Here is a 21,659-nt window from a genome sequence, read left to right as displayed (position 1 = left end):
CAGTTCCAGCTTTTTTTGATTCTTTATAATTAACCACTCTACGACCAGCAAATTGCTCGTTTACGGTGAAATAACGCAGTTCATTTGATACCGTTCTAGCCATCTGCGGGACAGGACATTCCCAAGGTAGTGCGAAAATCTAGAATACACGTCGTGCCTGTTTTCCATGCATAAGTATTGAACGATAAAAAAAAATACCCAGAGCGGTATACCCTAAATGTACACACGAGTGACCGTTTATACGCACTTTAACACACACGTACCTACTACACACGTTCATGTGTATATTTATATTTGTATCTGAATGTGTATTCGAGTTTTTACACGTTTATCGTTTCTTTTACTCAATAGCAATTTGGTTATCGTTGTTCCTATCAGTTTATACACTTTCTTGTATTCACATATCCATCGCATTTGTGATTCGTCCAGGCTTTTTCTGCGAGTGCATGTCAGTGCTTCTTACGAAACTCTCTTGTTACCCGACTTTTTCTCTTTAAATATAGAATTGGTCACAAAACTTCTCATCCGCTTTCTCAGTTAACACTAGGTTCACGGAATGCGTCAATTTCACGCATATTGAATTTTATAAACATTGTTTGGTAAATGTTTACGTTGATTTTGATCGATGCAATTGCACGAACGTATGCATCCTAATCGTCTATTTGACACCTCTACTTTCCAAGATCCAAACGAACGAACACCAACTTTTCCAGGAACAATAGAATAAATTGTACGCTAAATGTCCGTAAGCCTAGTGTTAAGTATATTTCCTACTAAACTATAAATTTAAAAGAATAATTATTACAACAATAAAAATTAAAATTACTAATGATCGTTCATGGGAACTCGAATGTTTTAAATAGAATGTTAAACGCATGTTACTGTTACTTGATTACATTTAAAGTTGTTGGTTAATTAATTGAATAAAATTAATTATACAAGAGTCTAGGTTTGTCTCATATTATTAAATATAATTTTGAAGATTTTAAGACAGCATCAATTAAAAGTGAATCTATCAGTTTTGCCGAGTCATTTATGTGACCAATTTACTTTCAGTAATGGCGATAATTACAAAGAATCATTCTACGATTTGCTCCCACTTGCTGCATTTACCTTCCCTGGAGATATTCCTTTTATTCGTTTATTCGACTTGTTTCCTTTCGCTGTGCTCTGATAGAACTGTACGAGTGTACACGCAACAGAGAAGTGGCACTCCAGTTTCAGACGACAGAGAATTTATCTTTTAATTAGGAGCCTCTTCCAGATCGACTAATTACGTATACACTCGTCAAGATAGATAGACGTGTTCTTGTCGATGTCCTAAGCAAACTGAATGCACAGATGCGAGGAATACTTGTCTGATTTAATCTGTCTGTCTAGAACGTTTTCTATAAAATGAACGTAACAGGTATTTAACTAGCACGGAACACGACAGTGTCTTCGCATCTAAACATTTTTGATCCGTTAATCTTTTAATTAGATTGTCTTATCGAACGCAGTCGAACGCGACAAGGTGCAATATTTACAGTGAACATTCGATAACTACAACACTCGTCGGGATCGGAAGGTTGCAATTATGAACAGGTAGAATCGAATTCGCCCCGAGAAACGAAGATTTTAGCATGGCGTGCGTACAAAAGGAGAGCGCGAGTGAAGGAAAAAGAGAGACTGAGAGTCGAAACGTTCGGCTACGTTAAAGACCCACGATAAGCTTCAAACTTCAAAGATCAAATTTTTTTATTTTTGCCTTTTGACGAATGAAACTTTCACCATTATGTTTGTTATGTGTTCCCGATTAAAATGACATCAAACACGATAGACTTATGATCATACTCGCTTGTATAGTAAGCGATTGAAGTTTTGGATATAAAAAAGGACTGTGGATAGAAAGGAAAGAGACATTGAAATCGTCGAGTCCGACAATAGTCGGATCATGTTACACCATTCAACCGTGATTGATCGTCGAACGTTATGCTGTGTTAAACCGTACATATATACCTGGTGGGGATATGGTGGGGATAACGATGTTACAATTATGAAGAGGTTCCCTGTGTTGCAATTATCCAGTGTTCACTGTACATGAAAGCTGAGCCTTCTGTCGTGTAAAAATAAATACTTGAATAATTTTGCGTGTAAGAATCTCTAAAATTTTGATGAGATTTCATGGACTATTGGACATTTTCTTAATATCTAACCGGCCGCAGTTAGATTTGTCTTAGAACTTTTATTTCATTTTTGTGAGCACAATTTTGTGACCGTCAGTGTGAACAGTCTAATTCTAGGTGCTAAAAGTACGTGCTGTATAGTTTAAAATTTAGTTGTCAGAAGCAGCTGAGAATTTAATAGAATTCAGTTCGTATATCAGACATTTTTACATGACATTTTCTACTTTTTTTGGCGCGTAGCTTTGTCGCCTGAAGTATTAACATGTAATTATGAATTACTTTCTACAGGGTGCCTTATTAATTCGAATAATAAACTGAAACGTCACATAAAATGTATTGTAGTAAAGTTTAATTCTTGTTTGAATGTTTAACTCTTCGTTATCTAAATCAATAAAATTACGAATGCTGAGTATAAAATTACTTAAGCATATTTATCTTAATTTACTTAATGTTTCAGAGATATTCACTGTATATTATCCATTGTATTTCGCTATAAAATATCTTTAAATTGTCGACAGTGTACATTTGCAATGTGTTCATGCAGTTAATAATCAGTAGAAAAGTTTTATTACCTTTTATAACCAACATAAAGAGATCTATAAACTTTTTACGCTTAAAATATTGTTGGAAAAATAAAGGTGTCTTTGAGCTTTTCATTGTATAGAATTTTAAAGGCCATTGTTTTTCGCGAAGATGTATTTTTGTACCAAAAAAGTAAAGCTCTCTTTCGTTTCTCCAAAAATACTGGAAACGTTAAAAATTGACATGCTCCATTACATCAGATAAAAGACACTAAACATTTTTCTCCTTCATTTCTCTCATACCCTGTTAATTACAATGGAAATGTTGACTCATACCTGCATGAACACCCTGTATACAGTGTTGTAATCTGTGACCCGATTGGAACAGATTTCTTAATGAAAGTAATAGCACGGAAAAAGTCGAATATCTCCGGATCACTATGTTTCCAGGATAAGTTGATCCCAGTTTTATACTCATAATTCACTGTTCTAACATTTTTGTCGATAACAAATGAAACATTTTATTTTAAAGTAAAAAAGAAAGAAGTTTAGCATTTTTTGTTAATGACGTTTCTAATTATTACTTCAAATAATGTAAATGTATCTACCAAGTAGATAAAATTAATTAAAACTTCTAATAAACCCTACCATATACATAAATCGAGGTACAAAATTTAATTAACTAGAATTTCTTTAAACAGTAAAATGGATTCTAGCAGGAACTGCCATTCGTTTGATTTGAATTGTTTCATAAATTCATTGACGATACAGATGTGTGGCCGGTTAAATGTTAATCGTTGACGTTAAACATCTTCTATCGATGCACGTTGCGCGCTTTTCTATTCTTCGAAGATGCAAACAGCTCGTTAATAAATATCATAAACACAACACACACAAAATAAAAATTGAAAACAACCAACAGACTTGTCGTGATAAGAAAATAGATTTAATTATGGAACTGTTTGCCCATCTTCGGAGACATTTATGATACACCATTCCCACATCCTCTGTCAATGACTCAGATGTTTATATGTCTGTTTTCGCAGATCCACGAAAAGCGAAAAAATGTATCCGTCAATGTTAGCTAGAGGAAGTGGAGCATCATCCTCCGTCGGCGAGGAAGTTGGAGTCGGGATAGGAATGGGCGTAGGTGTTGAACCATATTACAGTGTCCCAGTGGGATCTACCGGGTGTACGGGGCAGCACTGGTCTCAACCAACATCTCCAACGCCCACACACACTTCTCGGCAACCTCCTAATCTGTACCAACATGTCCATAAAGATGATGACAGTAAGTTTTCGTTTAAAGATGCTCATACTATAATTTTTCACTTTATAACATTTATAAATAAACGGACATAATATTTAACGTTAGGTTTACAGAACGCGTCAATTCGACGCATATTGAATTTTATAAACATTGTTTGGTAAATGTTTACGTCGATTATGATTGATGCAATTAAATGAATATAAATCCTAGCTCCGTAATTATCAACATCTAAATGAACCAACAATTTTTTAGAAGCGATAAAATAAACTTTACCATAAATGCTCGTAAGCCTAGTGTTAAAATTTTACCGTTTCTTATTATAAATGTCTTTTATATTACGTTTTCTTTATCGTTGAAAATATTTTACTACATTAAGATCTGTCATAGCAATGCAAAGAAAACATTTTTTATTATCCTTGTATTTAATACATCGCTTTCCAAAAATGTAAGTGCTTTATTTAAATCATCTAAGTTTATTTATTTTGTCTGAACATATTGCAGATTTTGGGTTTCGAAGCTTATGCAATTCCATCAAATAGCACGATTTCTTGTCGGCGTAGTTATCAGAATTTACAAATATCGTGATTTTATTATTTAAATGATAAGAATAAATATGGAGATTTAGATTAAGCTTATAAAACAAATTCATGTGTAAATAATTACAGATTTAAATGTTCCATTTCGTGCAATAATTTACTGTGTTTTATTATTAATTGACAAATATATCTGAGAGGAATTAGTAAAATTAATAAAAATTAAATTTTATACAGTACTTATATTATTTAACAAATCGTATGTATTTTAAACAAAGAATTCTTAATATATTTTATTTAACGAAGAAGGAGAATAATTTGTAAGAGATTGACATTTTAAACTTTTATCTCTCTCATTATATACAAAACGTATTAATGTTATAACATCAATATAAATTGTAACAAATGTGGTATAACCAAACATAGTGCACTGAATTATCTGAAGTGTTATTTTCGTTGTCGGAAACACAAGATTAATGATTAGATAATTAAGAAAATTTGTTATTTGTGAGTGCAATGTCTATCTTGTCACTCTACGTTAGATAAGAATATAAGTTGATTGGCCTAGTATTAATAAGAAAGAAACAAGACTTAGAGGCAGGGTAATCGTTATGATTTATCTATTCAATAGTAAACGCGAGTGTTTAAATGTTTTTTTTTTTTTATTTTGTTTATATTCTCTCAGCAATTTTAACTTTGTTTTATCTTATATATCTTAGATATATTTAATGTATCATTCGATAATCACTTAATATTAGATATTTCATTATCGTATGTGAATCAAACAACTTTAATCGAAAACAATATGAAAGATGGAACTGAAAAATATAGGGGTTTTTTCTTCAAAGGTATCTTTTGTATTTAAAAACAATTTAGTCCTATAGAAAGTACTTTTTTAGAATGTAAAATCATATTCATAAATAATTCTTATAACTTTATGCTTTATTTTAGTCACGCTAGTTTTATACAAAGAATACGTATAATGGAAATAGAATTTTGCATAGTAACTAATGAGTACTTACTAAATTTTCAATACTTGAAATTTGAATGTTTCCTTAAGTTATTTAGAGTTTTAAAGTTAGCTTGCATAAATGCTAAAAACGAAGGTTTGAAATTATAATATAATAAAACGTTTACAACTTGATTTTAAACAAAAAATATATATATATATATATATATATATATTTTAATTTTTCTTCTTCTTCTTGTACTTTCTATGTATTTTACACTACCAATGAGTTTATAGCTTAAAATAAAGTTAATAGTCAAAATCATCTTTCTGAAAAAGTAGATTAATTATTTCTTTTTGCAAAAAATATCGGAAAATGTACCGCACACGAGAATACATAATTGATAAAATGACAAATCCGAAAATCAGTCAAAGGAGTCTGTGTACACCTGATAATTTGTAAACATTTGAAACAAAAATATTAGGCTTTCGATATTCTATTACATTTTATCATATTAATGTTTTTTGTTATTAATAATCGTAGGATTAAATTTAAAATAAATTAATAATCATAAAATAATCTAGTTTTTTCATTTCGTATGATACATATTCTTAGAGTACTGACAGATAAGCAAAAAATAAATCGAAAAATAATATCTTTAAATTATAATTTTGTTTCCTAGAAAATTGAGTTTAGAAAGCTTTTACTGCATATTTTCTATTTGATTTCTCATGTAAAATGTTCTTATATTATTCTTCCCCGTTACTCGAATGATGTATATTCCATGAATTTTCAAGCCCAATTTTTTGAAATTAAAGACACTAAATGAAAAAAATTCAACGGTGTATTTTAGACTTATTATTTTAAATAAAATCTCTTTCCAGTTATACCAATTATAGAGTACCCTATATAATTTATCCACTTTGTTCAACGAATATATTAAGAAATTCGCGTTTTCCCCGCGCGCGTGTTTCCTATTTAATTTTCTTTTGAAACACAAGCAACAAAAATGAGACAAGAATTCTTTTCCTGTTTCTCCCTCAGTCCATGGATCTTCTGTATCTTTGGTATCGACAGCGAGCAGTCTCTACAGTTCAGCCGAGGAAAAGCAGGCGCACGAATTGAGAAAACTGCGACGCGAGCTCCTGGACGCTCAAGAGAAGGTCCATTCGTTGACTAGCCAGCTATCGACTAACGTGAGTACACGTTATATCGATTACAGTAACGATAAACCGTAGTTGACGTGTATTAACAACCTGCTACCATTCCCTCAGAGTCGTACGCATTTCGTAATGTATGTGTCGACCTGTTAAACTGACGTCACCGTTGATACACAATTGCTTGAAGCGGATCCATTCTCTCTTTAAACGAGATAGCTCGCGTTATCCGGCCAACGAATTGGTGCAAATGATTAATCATAATTAATCGAACGAGACGACAATTAACCGAGCCACGGGTTGCCCGTTGCAGCCTGCTCTAACGAGCTTGATCCGACCAAACCTGTTGAAATAGTTTTCCATGGGACGCTAATATATCATCCTTTATGATGTCAAATAGCAGTCGCGATTTCTATTATACTTTTTCAACCGAATTTGGAAATTGACGCAAACGATAGCGTAGTTTCTTATAAGCTGTATTGGAAACATGAAAAATAATCGTTCGTGTGCGCAACACGGGGAAATGAAGTGTCCAGCCAGAAGATTATAAATTCATTATTGATCCACTTCGGAACACCGGAACAGCCTCTATCGGATACGGCCCATATTTATGGGCACTTATTCAAATCTTAATCCAAATTTAAAATTGCTTCGACTGAGCAATCGAAGCTTCACTCTCTTGTATTAATCTAGCACAAAGAAAAACTTGTAGATGAAGCTTGCTTCTTATCCTTACTGTGTTTACATGAAACAATACTTTCTAATTGAGATAAAGTTAAAAACGAAAGGACATTTACATTAATCCTTTAAACTCGAAATCTTGATCATTAGAAAGTTTTATCACTTTCTCATGAAACATAAGTGATCTTTTTACAGATAACGCAAAGAGAAATTTTACAGAAATTCAGGAACAAAAGTATTTTATTAGAATATTTTAGTGAATATAAAAGTTTATAATTTTATTGAATTAAATCAAATGACATCTGAGAGTCGCGAAAGGTTAATAATATAATATTTGTTATTAATTTTTTGTAACGATTCGAATCCGTGTGTCTAAAAACGTGACATGCATGTAAATGTTTAAGTATCCAGGTATTATCTGTAAAAGAAATTAAATAGAATATTTGTATGAAATTTGAATAATTGAAATTCATTCCTTTAATGGATCATCGTCAAAAGACTATAACCTTTAACTCTATTGTAAATTTTTAGATTTATGAACGTCTAATATTAATTCTTATTCTAGAAGAATAATAAAACGTAAAGTTCATTTGGCACAAGCGATATCAGAGAAAAATTAATTATAAAAATGGTTCCAGAAAGGATCCAATTCATAACAAGATATTTTATAATATCTATAAAACAGAACGTAACATTTTAGACAGTTTATGGCGCTATCAAATGTTGAAAGGATATTATAATGAAATGAATACCATCAAATAAAAGTGTTTCAGTATCATAAGTAACTATTAAATATTCACACACGAATATGCAATTTTCATATCATTTTATGATTATTTTATGTTTAAGTGGTCCTCATTACTGCCAATAATCGTTTCTCAAGACACTACAATTCCTTGTATTTTTCATACTCGTAAAAATATGTTCCTCGTATTAAAAAAAACAAATACAAACGCGTCTTCTGGTTAGAAAACGATTTCCAATAAACAGATATAAATTATAATCACTTAGCGAAAGATATAAAGACCGTAGACTATGAATTAGAATTTCTCAACCAAGTTACAAAATATTTCCTGTCGTAGTTTTTGCAATACACGAGCTCACAGTACTCTGCAATCATTTTTTCACTACAGTCAACGTAATAATTTTCCAGCAATTAAATTTACATTAAAAATTATATATTTATAACCATATCTATGTAGTAAGGCAGGCATTCAGAATTTGTCCAGCCATTCGATGCGTAAAAATAATAATAACGTTAATAAAACATTTTCAGAACAGGTACGTATACTACTATTCAAGCAAAGCTACGAGTTTTTTTTAGATGTCCGATGTATAACAATACTATAAAACAAAAACTATATTATCAAACAAATTAAATAATTGCTATTGGAACTTATTATTTTAAATGTTTGTTTATTGAATTCGTAAAACCAAAAATTGTCCATTACAAGTAAATCATATTTATATAAATTGTATAAAAATTGTATAGCAGTCAATGCGTCAACCAGCATTAACTCTTACTTTCTGTTCATACAGTTTATATTAAAATACACATTCCATATACGACATGTTGACTTTGTGTCGAAATCGAATTCGAAAACCTAACAATACATAAGTTCATTGAAATGTACAAGAAGGTAATTTCCAAATTTCTGCAAGATACGAATCGGATACACACATAGACAGAAGTGGAAAACATATACAACATGTTCGCGTTATTAATATCCAGCATTTTTCTTGTTAGTGATAGTACTTACAGTGCAGGAAAAAACTGAAAGGGGAAAATGTTTCACTATTTTTTATGGACAATGGGATTATCTAAACAAATCTTCTAAATTTACAATGGTGTTCAAATAAAATATCAATTTTAAAATACCAATCTTGCGACAGCTGTCGTTAAATGGAAAAATTATAAGCATCGATTTATTATAAAAAGGGAACAACAGTGATATTCCGCGAACGCCATTGTAAATTTAAAAAACTTGCTTAAATCGTCGAGTCTTTCATAAAAAAATAGTGACACAATTTCCTCTTTCACTTTTTTCTAAAGTGTACCACTTGCAAGAAAAATGTTGGAAACTAATGTATCCGAACTAATCAGGATCAATATGGTTCAGATAATCGTCGGTAAAGTAATTAATTTATCTACAGAGAAACAAAGAAAAAACGATGCATCACTGGCGCGGATAATCCAGAGTTTGAATAATCAAGGATTCAGATAGTAAAAACTCGAGTAACCAAGGTTCGGATAATCGAGAATTGGAATAGCCAAGGTTCGGATAATCGAGAGTCGGAATAAACAAAGTTTGGATAATCGAAACTTTGGATAACGAAAATTCGGTTAACCAAGCTTCAAATAATCCAAAATTCAGATCCTCGAAATTGGTTTAACCAGAGTTCAGATAATCGAGGTTCCAGCATACATACTTTCGAACTGACAATAAAATCGAGCGTACCACCGAGCAAGGGTTTAAAGAATTTCGAATGACCCGCGTAGTCCCGATGCAGCGGAAGCGTCCTTGCACCGAGGAGGATCAAGTTGGGCCAGCCAATCGGACGCGAAGCGGCCGCTCGGGCATCTTGGATCGCTGCGCGGTGGATCGGCACTCGATCCCAGTTTAGTTTGTGCCGAGACGCGCTCCTTCAAACGTCAGTGTTGCCGCAGCGCGACGCGTCGCGCAACCAAACGTAACGCTCGGTGTGTGTTGTTTACTAGTCGCATTGCGCGGATCAACCACCGGAGAATCTGCTGTGACAAAGTGTTCGTCGAAAATTTATTCGACAAAGGAATCAACCCGTGACCTGTCAAACGTCTCGGTTCATCTCGGTCGCAAATATTCGGTCAGTGATCGTCGAATCGAACGACGATGCTCGATTGATGAGGATCGTGGATCCCGCTGGACGCACGCGGCGGACGCGCCGAATGAAAATGTAATTGAAAACGGAGTCGTTCGTCTGGATTCGATTTTTACGGATACACGAACGAACGGCCCGATCGTTTTCCGTCGATACCTTATCGCCGTCCGGCGACCTTTCTCTTTGTATACGCTCTTTATCGAGGATACTATGCGTTACGCCCGTGATACTTCCTAGGTTTGTTTACTATTCCAGTGGTTATCTGCGTTATATCGAGACAGTAGGTGGATAAGCCAGGTCATTTTGTTTTTGTACGTTTGATGCGCTTCTAGGGTCGGATGAATAGGTTCGTTGTGGGATGTATGCGCTCACAACGTAACCGTGGATCCGTTTTTTATGAACTTGTGTGATTAGTAAGGGTGGGGGGTGAGTAGTATACAGTGGTTAGGGAAGATGAACGAAATATTAGACCGTCCGGTAACCGATGTCGCTTTTCTATGCTAACTTTTTCTATGAAGAATTAATATTTAGATCTGTTGACTACCGTTGTTTCATGATTTTTTCCCATTTTCTCATTAGTCTTTTGAAACGGTATTACTTATGAGATGACCTAATAGTATATATGGTAGCTTCAATGGGAATTTATAAGAGGTTTTTATTTATAATTACGGTCACGTCGAAACTCATGAATGATTTTGGTTGGAGTATAGTCATGAGAGAGAGAGAGAGAGAGAGAGAGAGAGAGAGAGAGAGAGAGAGAGAGAGAGAGAGAGAGAGAGAGAGAGAGAGAGAGAGAGAGAGAGAGAGAGAGAGAGAGAGAGAGAGAGAGAGAGAGAGAGAGCCATATACTATAGAGGAATTTGTATTTAAATAAGTGACGAATGCAAAGGAAATTTTAACCAAATAGGAAATAGATTCTAATTTATTTATTGCTTTTTACTGGTAAATAAAACATAATTTTTTATTTGCCATTTTCTTCTATTTTGCTTTCAAACTGTCTGTCCTTTTAAACAAATTATGCGGAAATTTGTGTTATATTTTTTTAACACGGCACACCTTGAAAGTATACTTTTACCGGAGTCTCTAATAGACAAAATATTTTCTTACCAAAACAAAGTCTGTCGATGAATAAATAACAGTCGATGGATGATAAATGTCTACTTATAAAGTATTACATTATGTTAAGTAATTTATTTAGATTTATTCGAACGATAAATAACTTTTTCTGTTTGAAAACCGTTAATGGTTTCCAAATGAAAAAAGTATATCTAAATAATTTAAATGCAAATTGTTTTTAATCTATTATCAGACGCTATTTTTACATATGTATATCCAAGGATACATTCTGTTTTTTTGCCAATTTGATTCAGAAGTCCTGACATTAATACTAATGGAATGAAAAGAGAAGGAAGAAAATGTTTTAAAATGTTTTAAATCAGAAGAATATTAATTAATAATAATAGACATGTGAATAATTGATAAAAACAAATAAAGCATACAAAAAAGTTGTATGCACCATTGCAAACTGAATGTTACTCTTCAGACAGTTATGACCGCATCTTTTATGGAAACATGGTCAAAATTTTACTTTACTTTTGCAAAATAATGATCTGTTCGAGACGATTGTACTCTGGAACTAGTTATAATGCTCACTGAGCTATAATAACTATTTTGTACTATTTAATTTGAAACTCTGCTAGCATTCAAATTAAATCCTATTAAAATGTTAATTTATAGCGATGTTGTAATCCGTATAACCAATTATACGAAATTTATTTGAAAGCTTACGTAATAGAAAATACTAGTATGCACTAAGTATCCCTTTCGAGTTGCATTGAATATAATTCAAGGCACGCTTAATTGAACATTATTTTATTTAGGTACAACGTAATAACAATTGTTCATGTATTTCTTCTCATTTAAATGAACAAAATACCATTGAATATTTATCTGTTCAAAAACAGAGTATAACGTATAAGTTATTGTAGTACCGTAAATAATATTTTCATAATATAATAGTATTTCAGTACCTTCATAATAGGTACCATTATCATTATATGTAAATTTTAGATTTTTATGGATCAATGGGAAATTAGAAATACCATTTCCCTAATTATATTCTTAAAAATTTTAATCCCCAATAAATATCCGCAGTCTAAATGTATAAATTAATGCCCAAACAAATCTGACAAACGTTCATATTCAGCACACGCGTTATTCGAACAGCCCTGAAGCATTTGCAAAGGGAGACCATTAAATAATAAGAATGACATAATTCAGTCCGTAAAGAATTGAATCAAAATTTTGAACGTTTCTGTTGGCCATTCGCCGGCCAAAAGGAACGGCACACGCTAAAAACTCGTCGGATCGCAATCTTTCAAACTGCGGGTATAGATTGAAAAAGAAGCTGAAACGGTTCGAGCTGAATCATTGATCTTCGGTGAATAATGAGATGGACACGTTGAGAGACAGATATTACGATTAAATCGACTGGCTTCAGCCAGTTCCTCTCGGATCCTCCTTATCGAGCGCATGATCACGATACGATATCTGAATGTGCATCGTGAATCGATCTGGTTGCTGCACACAGCTCGCGTACCTATCTAGAAGCGCATGCTTTCTGCGAGTTAACTCTTTAATCAAATACTCTGACCAGAAAAAATAGATGGGCATGGAACATTTAGAACATTAGAAAATCAATTGAAAGAATTTATCTATGAGATCAACATTGTAGGGATATAATAAAAATGCAATTGAAAAATAATAATTTGATATACCTATATTTAAGTATCTTGGAATTTTACTGATCAGGTAATGATTACATCTCTTTTCCATTTTGACTTTTACCAAGTATCGTTACGTTTAATATTTTAAGTAGTTTCTTCAGGATTTTAAAGAAGTACTTGAAAGTCTAATGTCTTGATTTTTGAAAGAATACTAAACAAATTGTATATTGTTTCAGAAAACGTAAAAGACGTTTTTAATAGCATATTCCTTAAATTTTTATTTTGATCATTTTTCCTATAAGTATTATTTGTAGATGATAACATAAATATATCTTCTGTAGAATAATGCTATATGATAATTAAAACACAGATGTGATATGTTTATGACAGTTATGAATATGTGGAATATAAGATAGAGATATGTTAATTAAAATTCTTAAGAGAAATAATTAATTTCTGTATAGTTTCGGTATCTTTAAAGTACTTACGCCAAGATATATATTAAGAAAATCAATCTACTATGATATTACTATAACTGGCTCTGTTTTCTAAATATTTTCAATTTCAGTGTCGAAATATTAATTGCTTTTTCATAAACATAATTTTATCGAATTTTTCTACCGTTCTTTTCGCGAAGTTAATCACTTTAGCAATTGTATAGCTCATATAATAACCATTGCTTTCTATGAATCTATTCCATAATTAACACTACACAACTACATCCGTCAAAATGACAGGTTTCAGTTTTCCTGTATCGTAATTATCGATATCTTAAAATTGTTAAATACCCTAAATGATTTGAAAAATAAATAGTTTCACTTCAATACTATAATTAATATATGAAGAAATCGAAAAAATCTATTGTTACAATTTTTATAAGAGTGGCATATTAATCATGTTAAAGGATCAATTATTCTAGTGTTAATGAAGCAAGACATTAATATTATAGTAAACTAATTTCCTTGTACATCTACAAAGTCTATGTCGCGTTTGCGTCAATCTAATATCTTCTTGTCTGAATCCAGTAGCCACCAAAGATAAGTACTAACTTTTCATTTACCATAAATCACTTCTTGTTTCGCATATCTTTATCGACACGTGAACGGGTATCTAGAACTCATCAGGAACAATATTCACGTCCGCCTACAAGACGACAACAGACGAACAATTTACACTGGTCTCGTTGCTCGACACGGAACGACCCCGCCATCGACGACGTCCGTGTATCGAATATGCATGAAAAAAGCTCGTTAACCGTGGCACACAATTCTAGACCAGCGACGAGTCCTATAAGAGAAAGGGATCTTTCCCTTATTTTTAGTAGCTTAACCTCTTAACGTCCTATCGTATTGTGTCAGACTAATGATGAAAATTCTAAACTTTCGACGAATCGAAATATTATTTACCTTTTTTTAAATATAAATTAAATATTATTTTTCTATTGCTAACCGTTAACTTCTGAAGTAAATGTAGGTATAGGATAGATATAAAATTTTGTTCTTTTTCTAATAAATTACTAACGATGGCAGAAAGCCGATTTAAAATTGCTAAAAACGTAATTGAAAAAATAAAATTGCGATAGAAAACGGCCTTTTCTCGGAAACATAAAGAGCACTACACTTTACGTATTTATATATTTCTATTTACTGTGTTCATCCTATACAATTTTGAATTTTCAAATTTCCTATAAAAGCATAAAAATCCGCAGTTTAAAACTTTGTCCTATGATTTCTTTCGCAACTGTGTTTGATGAAACTACTTTATCATTAATAATTTATTAGGAAAAAAGTTTGACGCTTACTCCATGTATTACTTCACGTTTACCTTAAAAATTAACGATTGATAATAGTTAGATAGAATTCTTTTGAAAATTTTCATCCGTAATTTTAATAATTAAAGTTAAGATGTCGGGTCACTTTGCTCTCGAATTATACAAGAGGAAGGGATTGTCGACCGGGGAAATATTAAGTTGACGCTAAAATTCTGTCCATTTCAATGTATCGCCTACAAATTTGATTTTCGGAAACATTTTGTGCTTACCTCAAATTATATTTTTTCCATTGCTATTTATGACAGTTTCCCATCTCTGCAATACTTGAAATGTTCCTTTATTATTGTTAAAAAATAATTGTATTGTACTTTTCACTTCTTAGAAATTTAAAAAATGTTTTCTATATAAATTGTTTTGGAAGGTTCGAAAAAGATGAAAATTTGTTGGTGCCAGATCTGTCGAATATAGTGGGCGTTGAATAAGTTCCCATTTTAGTTTCGATATTTTTTTTCTGCGTTGCCATAACCACGTATAGTCTTGTTGTTTATAATATCTCGTATCAATGTTCCTTAGACTCTAATATTCCTGTTTATATTAACCTTTTGCACTTGATAGGTGACTCTGAATCATCACTTGATTTGATTCATCAAAATTCCAAAGTCTTACGTATAATATTAAGCTTTGCATAATGCATCAATATGTGACATATCGAAATAAAATACCATTGTTCCTTAATTTATGTACATTTTTTCGTTAGTTTCGAAGAATGTCGTCTATATCCCATCGGAAAATGTTGAATATTTCTAGTAAAAAACTTTCGAGTGCAAAGGTTCAACCCCTTTAGACTTAATTTTCGTACAAAATTATGTTCAGATGTTTAACAAAAATGGCCATTCAATGTTCAGTGTTCCATCAGTAACAGCATCATTTCGAAGAAAGCACTGGTACTATACTACTTTTCTGATAGAAATACTAGAAGCAAACGTTTATATATAGTTGCTTGTCACAGTGTTAATATTTTGTCAGATATCGAAGTAGTAAATTCTAAGTGTACATTATAATATGCGCTGGGTTTAAAGGGGTTAAAGATTTGCAGAAGCGATAAGAAGGAGAGATTGTTTATACGAACGAGAAGGCGTACAAAAGTTACGCGGCACGCTAATATAAAATTTTCAATATGGCACTCATCGCACCTGACTTGAACGGTTGGCGAGGGGGTAGGGGCCCACATATATGGTAGGAAAGAAGCGCGTCGCGGATCGTTCCTAGAAAACGAGCGATCTACCCGGGAGACGCGATCATTTTTGCGCTACTATACGCGGCCGACTCGCGGCATTCCCGCCGCGTACACCTTCGTCCGCTACCGTACCTACCTTATTTTCTCCACTTTGTCTTTTTCTCGCGTTTCCGTTTCTGTCATCGGCTGCCGGCCGGAGCTCGGTCTCTCGACCGTTCGTCACCGACGCGACCGGTCGACGATACGTCGCGCGGGGCAGCCCGCAGGACTCGCGAACGGACACGGGAAAAGAACTCCGCCGCGACTCGGAACTCTCCGCGATCTTCCCTTCCACCGATGTCCATTTATAGTTATTGACGCCTTCTACGGACCTCGTTATGTCGACCCCTCGTATGCATCTACGAGACACTGCTGTCTTGATCATTGAAATATGAATGTCCAGTTCTTTTGATCCTTTTAAACCTTTGTGGTCCTACGTCCGGACAAATTGGATGTACGATTTTATTTCAATATCTACTCGTGCTAATGATTTTCATTATAATTATTTATATCGCGATTACGTTGTATAAAAGTAGATGCAAAAGTTGATGCAAGTGTCACGGTCAGAAAACCGAGAGTGTTTTGGACTGAAAATGGTTAATGTCTAGTAGAATAATGGATTGCTAAGAAAATGGACACAGCTTTTATTAAAAGGTGTTCTAAATAGAAGTTTGGTAAAAAGGTGTCTTTTCTAGATCTTATTTGTAATTTTTCAATTGTTCTTTGGTATGTATTATATATCAGTGTGATATTCTGCAGTACAGAGAAAGAAGTACTTTCAAGAATAATATCATCTGTGGTGTTTCACAGATCATATTATATTATTCCTTTGAATTTCTCTTTACTTTCGTATTGGATTCATCGCTGTACTATTTATTTCAATTACACGTGGTATGAACTCGACGGTTTAAAGAAGTAACCTTCAGATCGGTAGCGATTTTCACATTTGTCTGCATAAAACCGTGAGCACAATCCATATTTGTAATGAAATTTGAAAAAAATGATATATAAAAAACAATCAAAACCAGTACAAAACAAGGAAATCTTTTTGTTTATGTATAACTTGCAATAAATACGAATATCGCGTTTAACAAAAATGTAGAAAATAAATATTATTAAAAATGTTTCTGGAAAATATTATATAGGTATTTTAAAACATGGTGCCATAGATGAGCCAACATGACTCATTTGTCATTGTCACTTATTGCTCTTTAAATACTCTAAAAATTTCGTTTCGTTCTACAAAAATTAAAAATACTTGTTATATTTATTAGATGACGCCCTGTGTTGCTCTTAATTAGTTTACTCCAATTTAAGTTATAGCAAGGCAGTTAACTCTCTCGTCTCACGTGAATACCGCGTACCAATTTCCTAAACCAATACTGTGAGAAAATGTACCTATTATGGTTACTTAATTTATTAACTTATGTGAATGAATATACAGAGTGAATCGCGTAATTAGGTTAACTTATATTAACTTACATTCCAAACTTGTTTAGTTTTCCTGTAACTTTAGCTTTTCATAAATACAGCAAACAAACACGATAATGTAAATGTAAAATAACTGTATATGCGTCTTACGTTAATCTTCTCCTTGACTTTTCGTGCAATATGTAATAACATTCATTCGTTATTACAAAACAATATTGCTTGTTACATTCTAAACCTGAACTGTAATTTGGATTATATAAACTCCAAGAATTTCATTTCTAGGTTAAAATATAAATGAAATATAAACGTGTCCCGCTGGTATAACTACTGAACCGGATAATTTGTAGCATGATAGAACGTAATTAGGATTCTAGGAATTAGGTTTGAGCGGTTAGGGAATCCTATTTAGGCGGTTCCTCGTTTAAAAGGTAATCTTCGGTTGAACTGTAATGACAGAGACTGTAATTTTGGAGTTTCTATTGACCATTCCATCCACGTCTAATCTCGCAGAGCGTTTCGAAAGTTAGGAAAACACATTTGGAAGGTAGTAAAGCGATAAATTACAACTTTGTTAGTTACTTAAACGTGTAAAGATCATTATCCGTGATCTAGTACTTTAACATTCTATTTCAATTCCGTGCAAATTCAATTAAAACTTTCTTTCTGCGCTTATGCACTGTGCTCTCCAATTTTCTTTTATTTGACGTCCTTCTTCTCCATCGCGTGTTAAAAATATTATCGAGAACAGTTGCGTGGAATATCCTGCATATCGTAGATAAGATTAAACTAAATCAACAAGCATAACTCGGTGAAAGTTGTGGAGTTCTACATCTCTCGCTCTGCTAAATCACATGAATTTTTCAATAAGTTTCACGAACTCTTTCAGATGTTTCAGTTATTCGACGAATCTTCTTACGTTATCGATTTGTTCAAATATGACCGTATCATCTGTGATATTGATTCCCTCCGATTAACGGACATTGCCCGAAATTTTTTCGGCGATATCAACGCCGAAGGAACTGTTCGTGGTCGTTATTATCGAACGTTTTATTTATTTAACCCGAAACACTCTGCCGTTATCAGTTTTATCGCAATCCTTGCATCCTGGTCTTCGAGTGTAACATTTCGACGGCTTCTTTACACATTTCACTTGTCGCTGACTCCACTTCTTCAATTTCTTAGATTTCACGTAACAGAAGTTTTCTTCACGCTCTCCTTCTAGTCCGTTTTTTTATGAAACCTAATCGCCTGCTCGCTGTCTCCTATATCAATGGAGTCTTGCGAGTGCACGTTCCCAGAACAGGTGGAAGCTAAAGTTTTCTGGCTAGATCTATATCACAATGCTTGCATAGAAATAACATTTTTTAATTCTAACAAAGAAATTTCATAAACGATTTCCAATTGTTGTTGTGCTTCAATTAATTTTTTTATATTATTATACAAATTATTTATTTATTGGCGTTATGTTTTAATTTATTCATAACATTGCCATTTTAGAGGTCAGATAAATCAAGTGTAAAGGCAGACTGCGAGTTGTAAAAATTTAAGCATAGAATTACTACCATTTTAACTTGTCAGAATTCTTAGAGTTTTTCGTTGTATTTTACATGCGTTATTGTATCTCTTGTCATTTATAATGTAAAAAGTTTGTTAAATTTTCATACAAAGAGCAATTATGCGTGTAGTTATAAGAATTTGTTCAAAATTTCATAAAAATTTGCATCTTGTTGGTGCACAAGTCTGATTTCAGAAGTTAGAAATTTAAATTGAATTCATCGTTATATCTGCTAAAGATAATGAACATTCGATACAATAAATGTGTACAGCGTTCATAAACATTTTTATTTTATTTATTTATCCTACTGGTATATTGTAAATTTCTTAATAACGTCTTTAACACTACAATTATCAAGCATTTAATGTGATTGGTATGTAATTTTTATAAAAATTGTAACAATTAATTTTCCTTTGCTTCTTCGGATGATCATTACAGTATTCAAGTAAAACTATTTCTAAAATCACTTGACATACAATTGTTAAAGTGATTTCCTTCACGAAACGAACAGTAGGAAAATTCGATAAAATTACGTTATAGTAATAGTTATACAGTTATAATAATATTATAGTAGATTGATTCTCTTATGAATTTATACAAAATTGATGTTACTCACCTATCATTGTAATAAAATACAATTTATCTTCATTTAATTAATGAACATAGAAGAAATATAGTTTTTCGAAAGAAGAGTACAACGATTATAATTATCTACTATATATATGTATTAGTATAGCATATCTATTACAATTTTACGAAATAAATGATGTTTAGTACTAATAGTTGAAAGTCCTAATGTTGAACGCTCATTTCCGGATACACGATCTGCGGACGAAATTATCATTACTTAATGAACTTATAAAAAGCAGAGGAAGGTGTAATTAGTTGTCATAACAAGCGTTGTTAACCCTTCTAATAGGGAGCGCGTCTTTAAACACGCTCTGTCGCTGACCGCGAATTGGGGAGAGCGTCTATAGACGCGTTGCAGAAAAAGATTTTTCTCTTCTCGGGAAACGTGTTTACAAGCGCAATTCCTTCGAATACGTTTTCCGTGTGGTTCCGACATTTAGTGTGATTTTTTTAACTTGGTGTTCGAAACGGGAAAAGGGCAAATACCCTTCGTACGAGTCACCGTTTTATGGTACGGTGCAGCTGTCACATCTTGGCCGAGCTCTATTAAGCTAAAAGTACATTCTAATTGTTAACTTCTGATTCTAATTGTTAAGTCAATTTCTTTTTTAAACAAAAAAATCACGAAGGAAGGTATTAAATTAGCTTACTGTTGCTAACAAAATATTGTTTACATAATTTCGCGTGTAGGCTAACATTGTTTTTCTTCCAAAAATTTCACTGGCCTGTCAATTAGATGAACTTCCACCAAAAATCAACCCTTTCAATCGACAGACAAGGAACCCCCACTGAGGGAGTGACCACTAAAAAAAGGCACCCATTATATCACCGTCTGCTGCATACGTGGGAAAGTGACTAATTACCCCGCTCACGCGCTTGGTGTCTCACCATTGACAGCCCTTTATTCTTAATCAAAATTCCAGTAGCCGCTTTTAGCCGGAAGCTAGGCAACAGGTAGTAGTATGACTTTCCAGCTCGCCCGAGTTCGTCGGAAACGCGTCATTTATGGCGCCGCTGACGAACTCGGAATACACTTGCGTAAGTTTCCAATGGAACTCGATTGAAGATTAATCGATTTGTCGTTTGAACATACTTGTTTGCAAAATATTCATATACAGATTGTTGCTTGAAACAATTGTTTATAATGTAAACTGGTATTATTTAATTATATCGAAGCAGGGCAACATTTAATTATCTTCTATCTCGATTAATCATTCGGACTTTATTTCAACTTTCTCTTTCATTATAGCAATTTATTTCTTTAAGTAGAGTGGCAACATTCTAAGAAGAATGGCAACTTCTGCTGGTATTATTATATGGCACTATTACATTATATACTGATATCTACATTAACATTTTAATTTTTTTAGTGTAAATCTTTGCCTTATAATGTCAAATTGGCTTCATTGTGGAGGTTTCAGCTGAAAATGAAGAGATACCGAAATAATTTAGATATTTTCTTGGGAACATTATTTCTTTGTTATTGATATTTAACGTTTGGAATAACTGTAGATTTGTAACGGATAGAAATTTCCTGTTTCTTTAGTGAATCATCATTGATAATGTAGATCCAGCCAATGCAATGTAGGGAGACATCACGAGTCAAGTGCTATGAAGTACATAAGACATTTTCTTCATCAATTTTTAAGGAATGATGAATTATATTAAATGCAGTCACGTTTATTAACAATTTAATGTAACAACTACAGCAGAAGAGAAGTTACGAACGCAAAAACAAAGAAATAATATTTAATTTGAATTAAAAAAAATTGAATAAAATTTATTTGGTAAATTCTGTTTGAAATTTTCACGAGTCTGTCACGATATTGTAAGGCAAGGAGCTAATAATGCACATGCAACGTAAATTAGTCTTACAGTTTTTGATTTTACTAATAAAATACTACTAATAAAATTATGCATAGCTATCATCAATTATGTTAAATGATTTTATATTTTTGGTGAAGCTTTTCAAAAATCTTGTCAATTATAATGTAGCCTTTTTTAGAAAGTGAATTGTTCTTCACAATTTTATCTGTACAGCGGAACAGAAAGTCAAGGTTTTCGTCAACATCCGTAAATTTTATCAGTACAACTTCCGTGATAGTTAAAACCGCTTTCAGGAAAAGCTTGTATC

General features: G+C 32.7%; 1 protein-coding gene across 13 annotated transcripts in view; it reads left to right on the top strand.

The window, feature by feature from the left end:
- The window catches only part of sick (sickie), a 520,404-nt gene that overhangs the window by 416,056 nt on the left and 82,689 nt on the right, over positions 1-21,659 (top strand). For 12 of the 13 annotated variants that reach the window (XR_012999731.1, XM_031978463.2, XM_076372255.1 and 9 more), the window contains 3 exons: positions 100-126; positions 3,733-3,977; positions 6,484-6,635. Coding sequence is in view for 12 of the 13 variants with exons in the window: in XM_031978463.2 (XP_031834323.2) it covers positions 100-126; positions 3,733-3,977; positions 6,484-6,635 (424 nt within the window). In the remaining variant the exon portion in view is untranslated. The remainder of the gene's footprint in view (positions 1-99; positions 127-3,732; positions 3,978-6,483; positions 6,636-21,659) is intronic. The other variant, XM_031978462.2, reaches the window with a different exon arrangement.

This window comes from Nomia melanderi, chromosome 11 (genome assembly GCF_051020985.1).
Source record: "Nomia melanderi isolate GNS246 chromosome 11, iyNomMela1, whole genome shotgun sequence".
Taxonomy (NCBI): domain Eukaryota; kingdom Metazoa; phylum Arthropoda; class Insecta; order Hymenoptera; family Halictidae; genus Nomia; species Nomia melanderi.
Note: the sequence above shows the minus strand (reverse complement) of the source record. Positions and strands in the feature narration are given on the sequence as shown.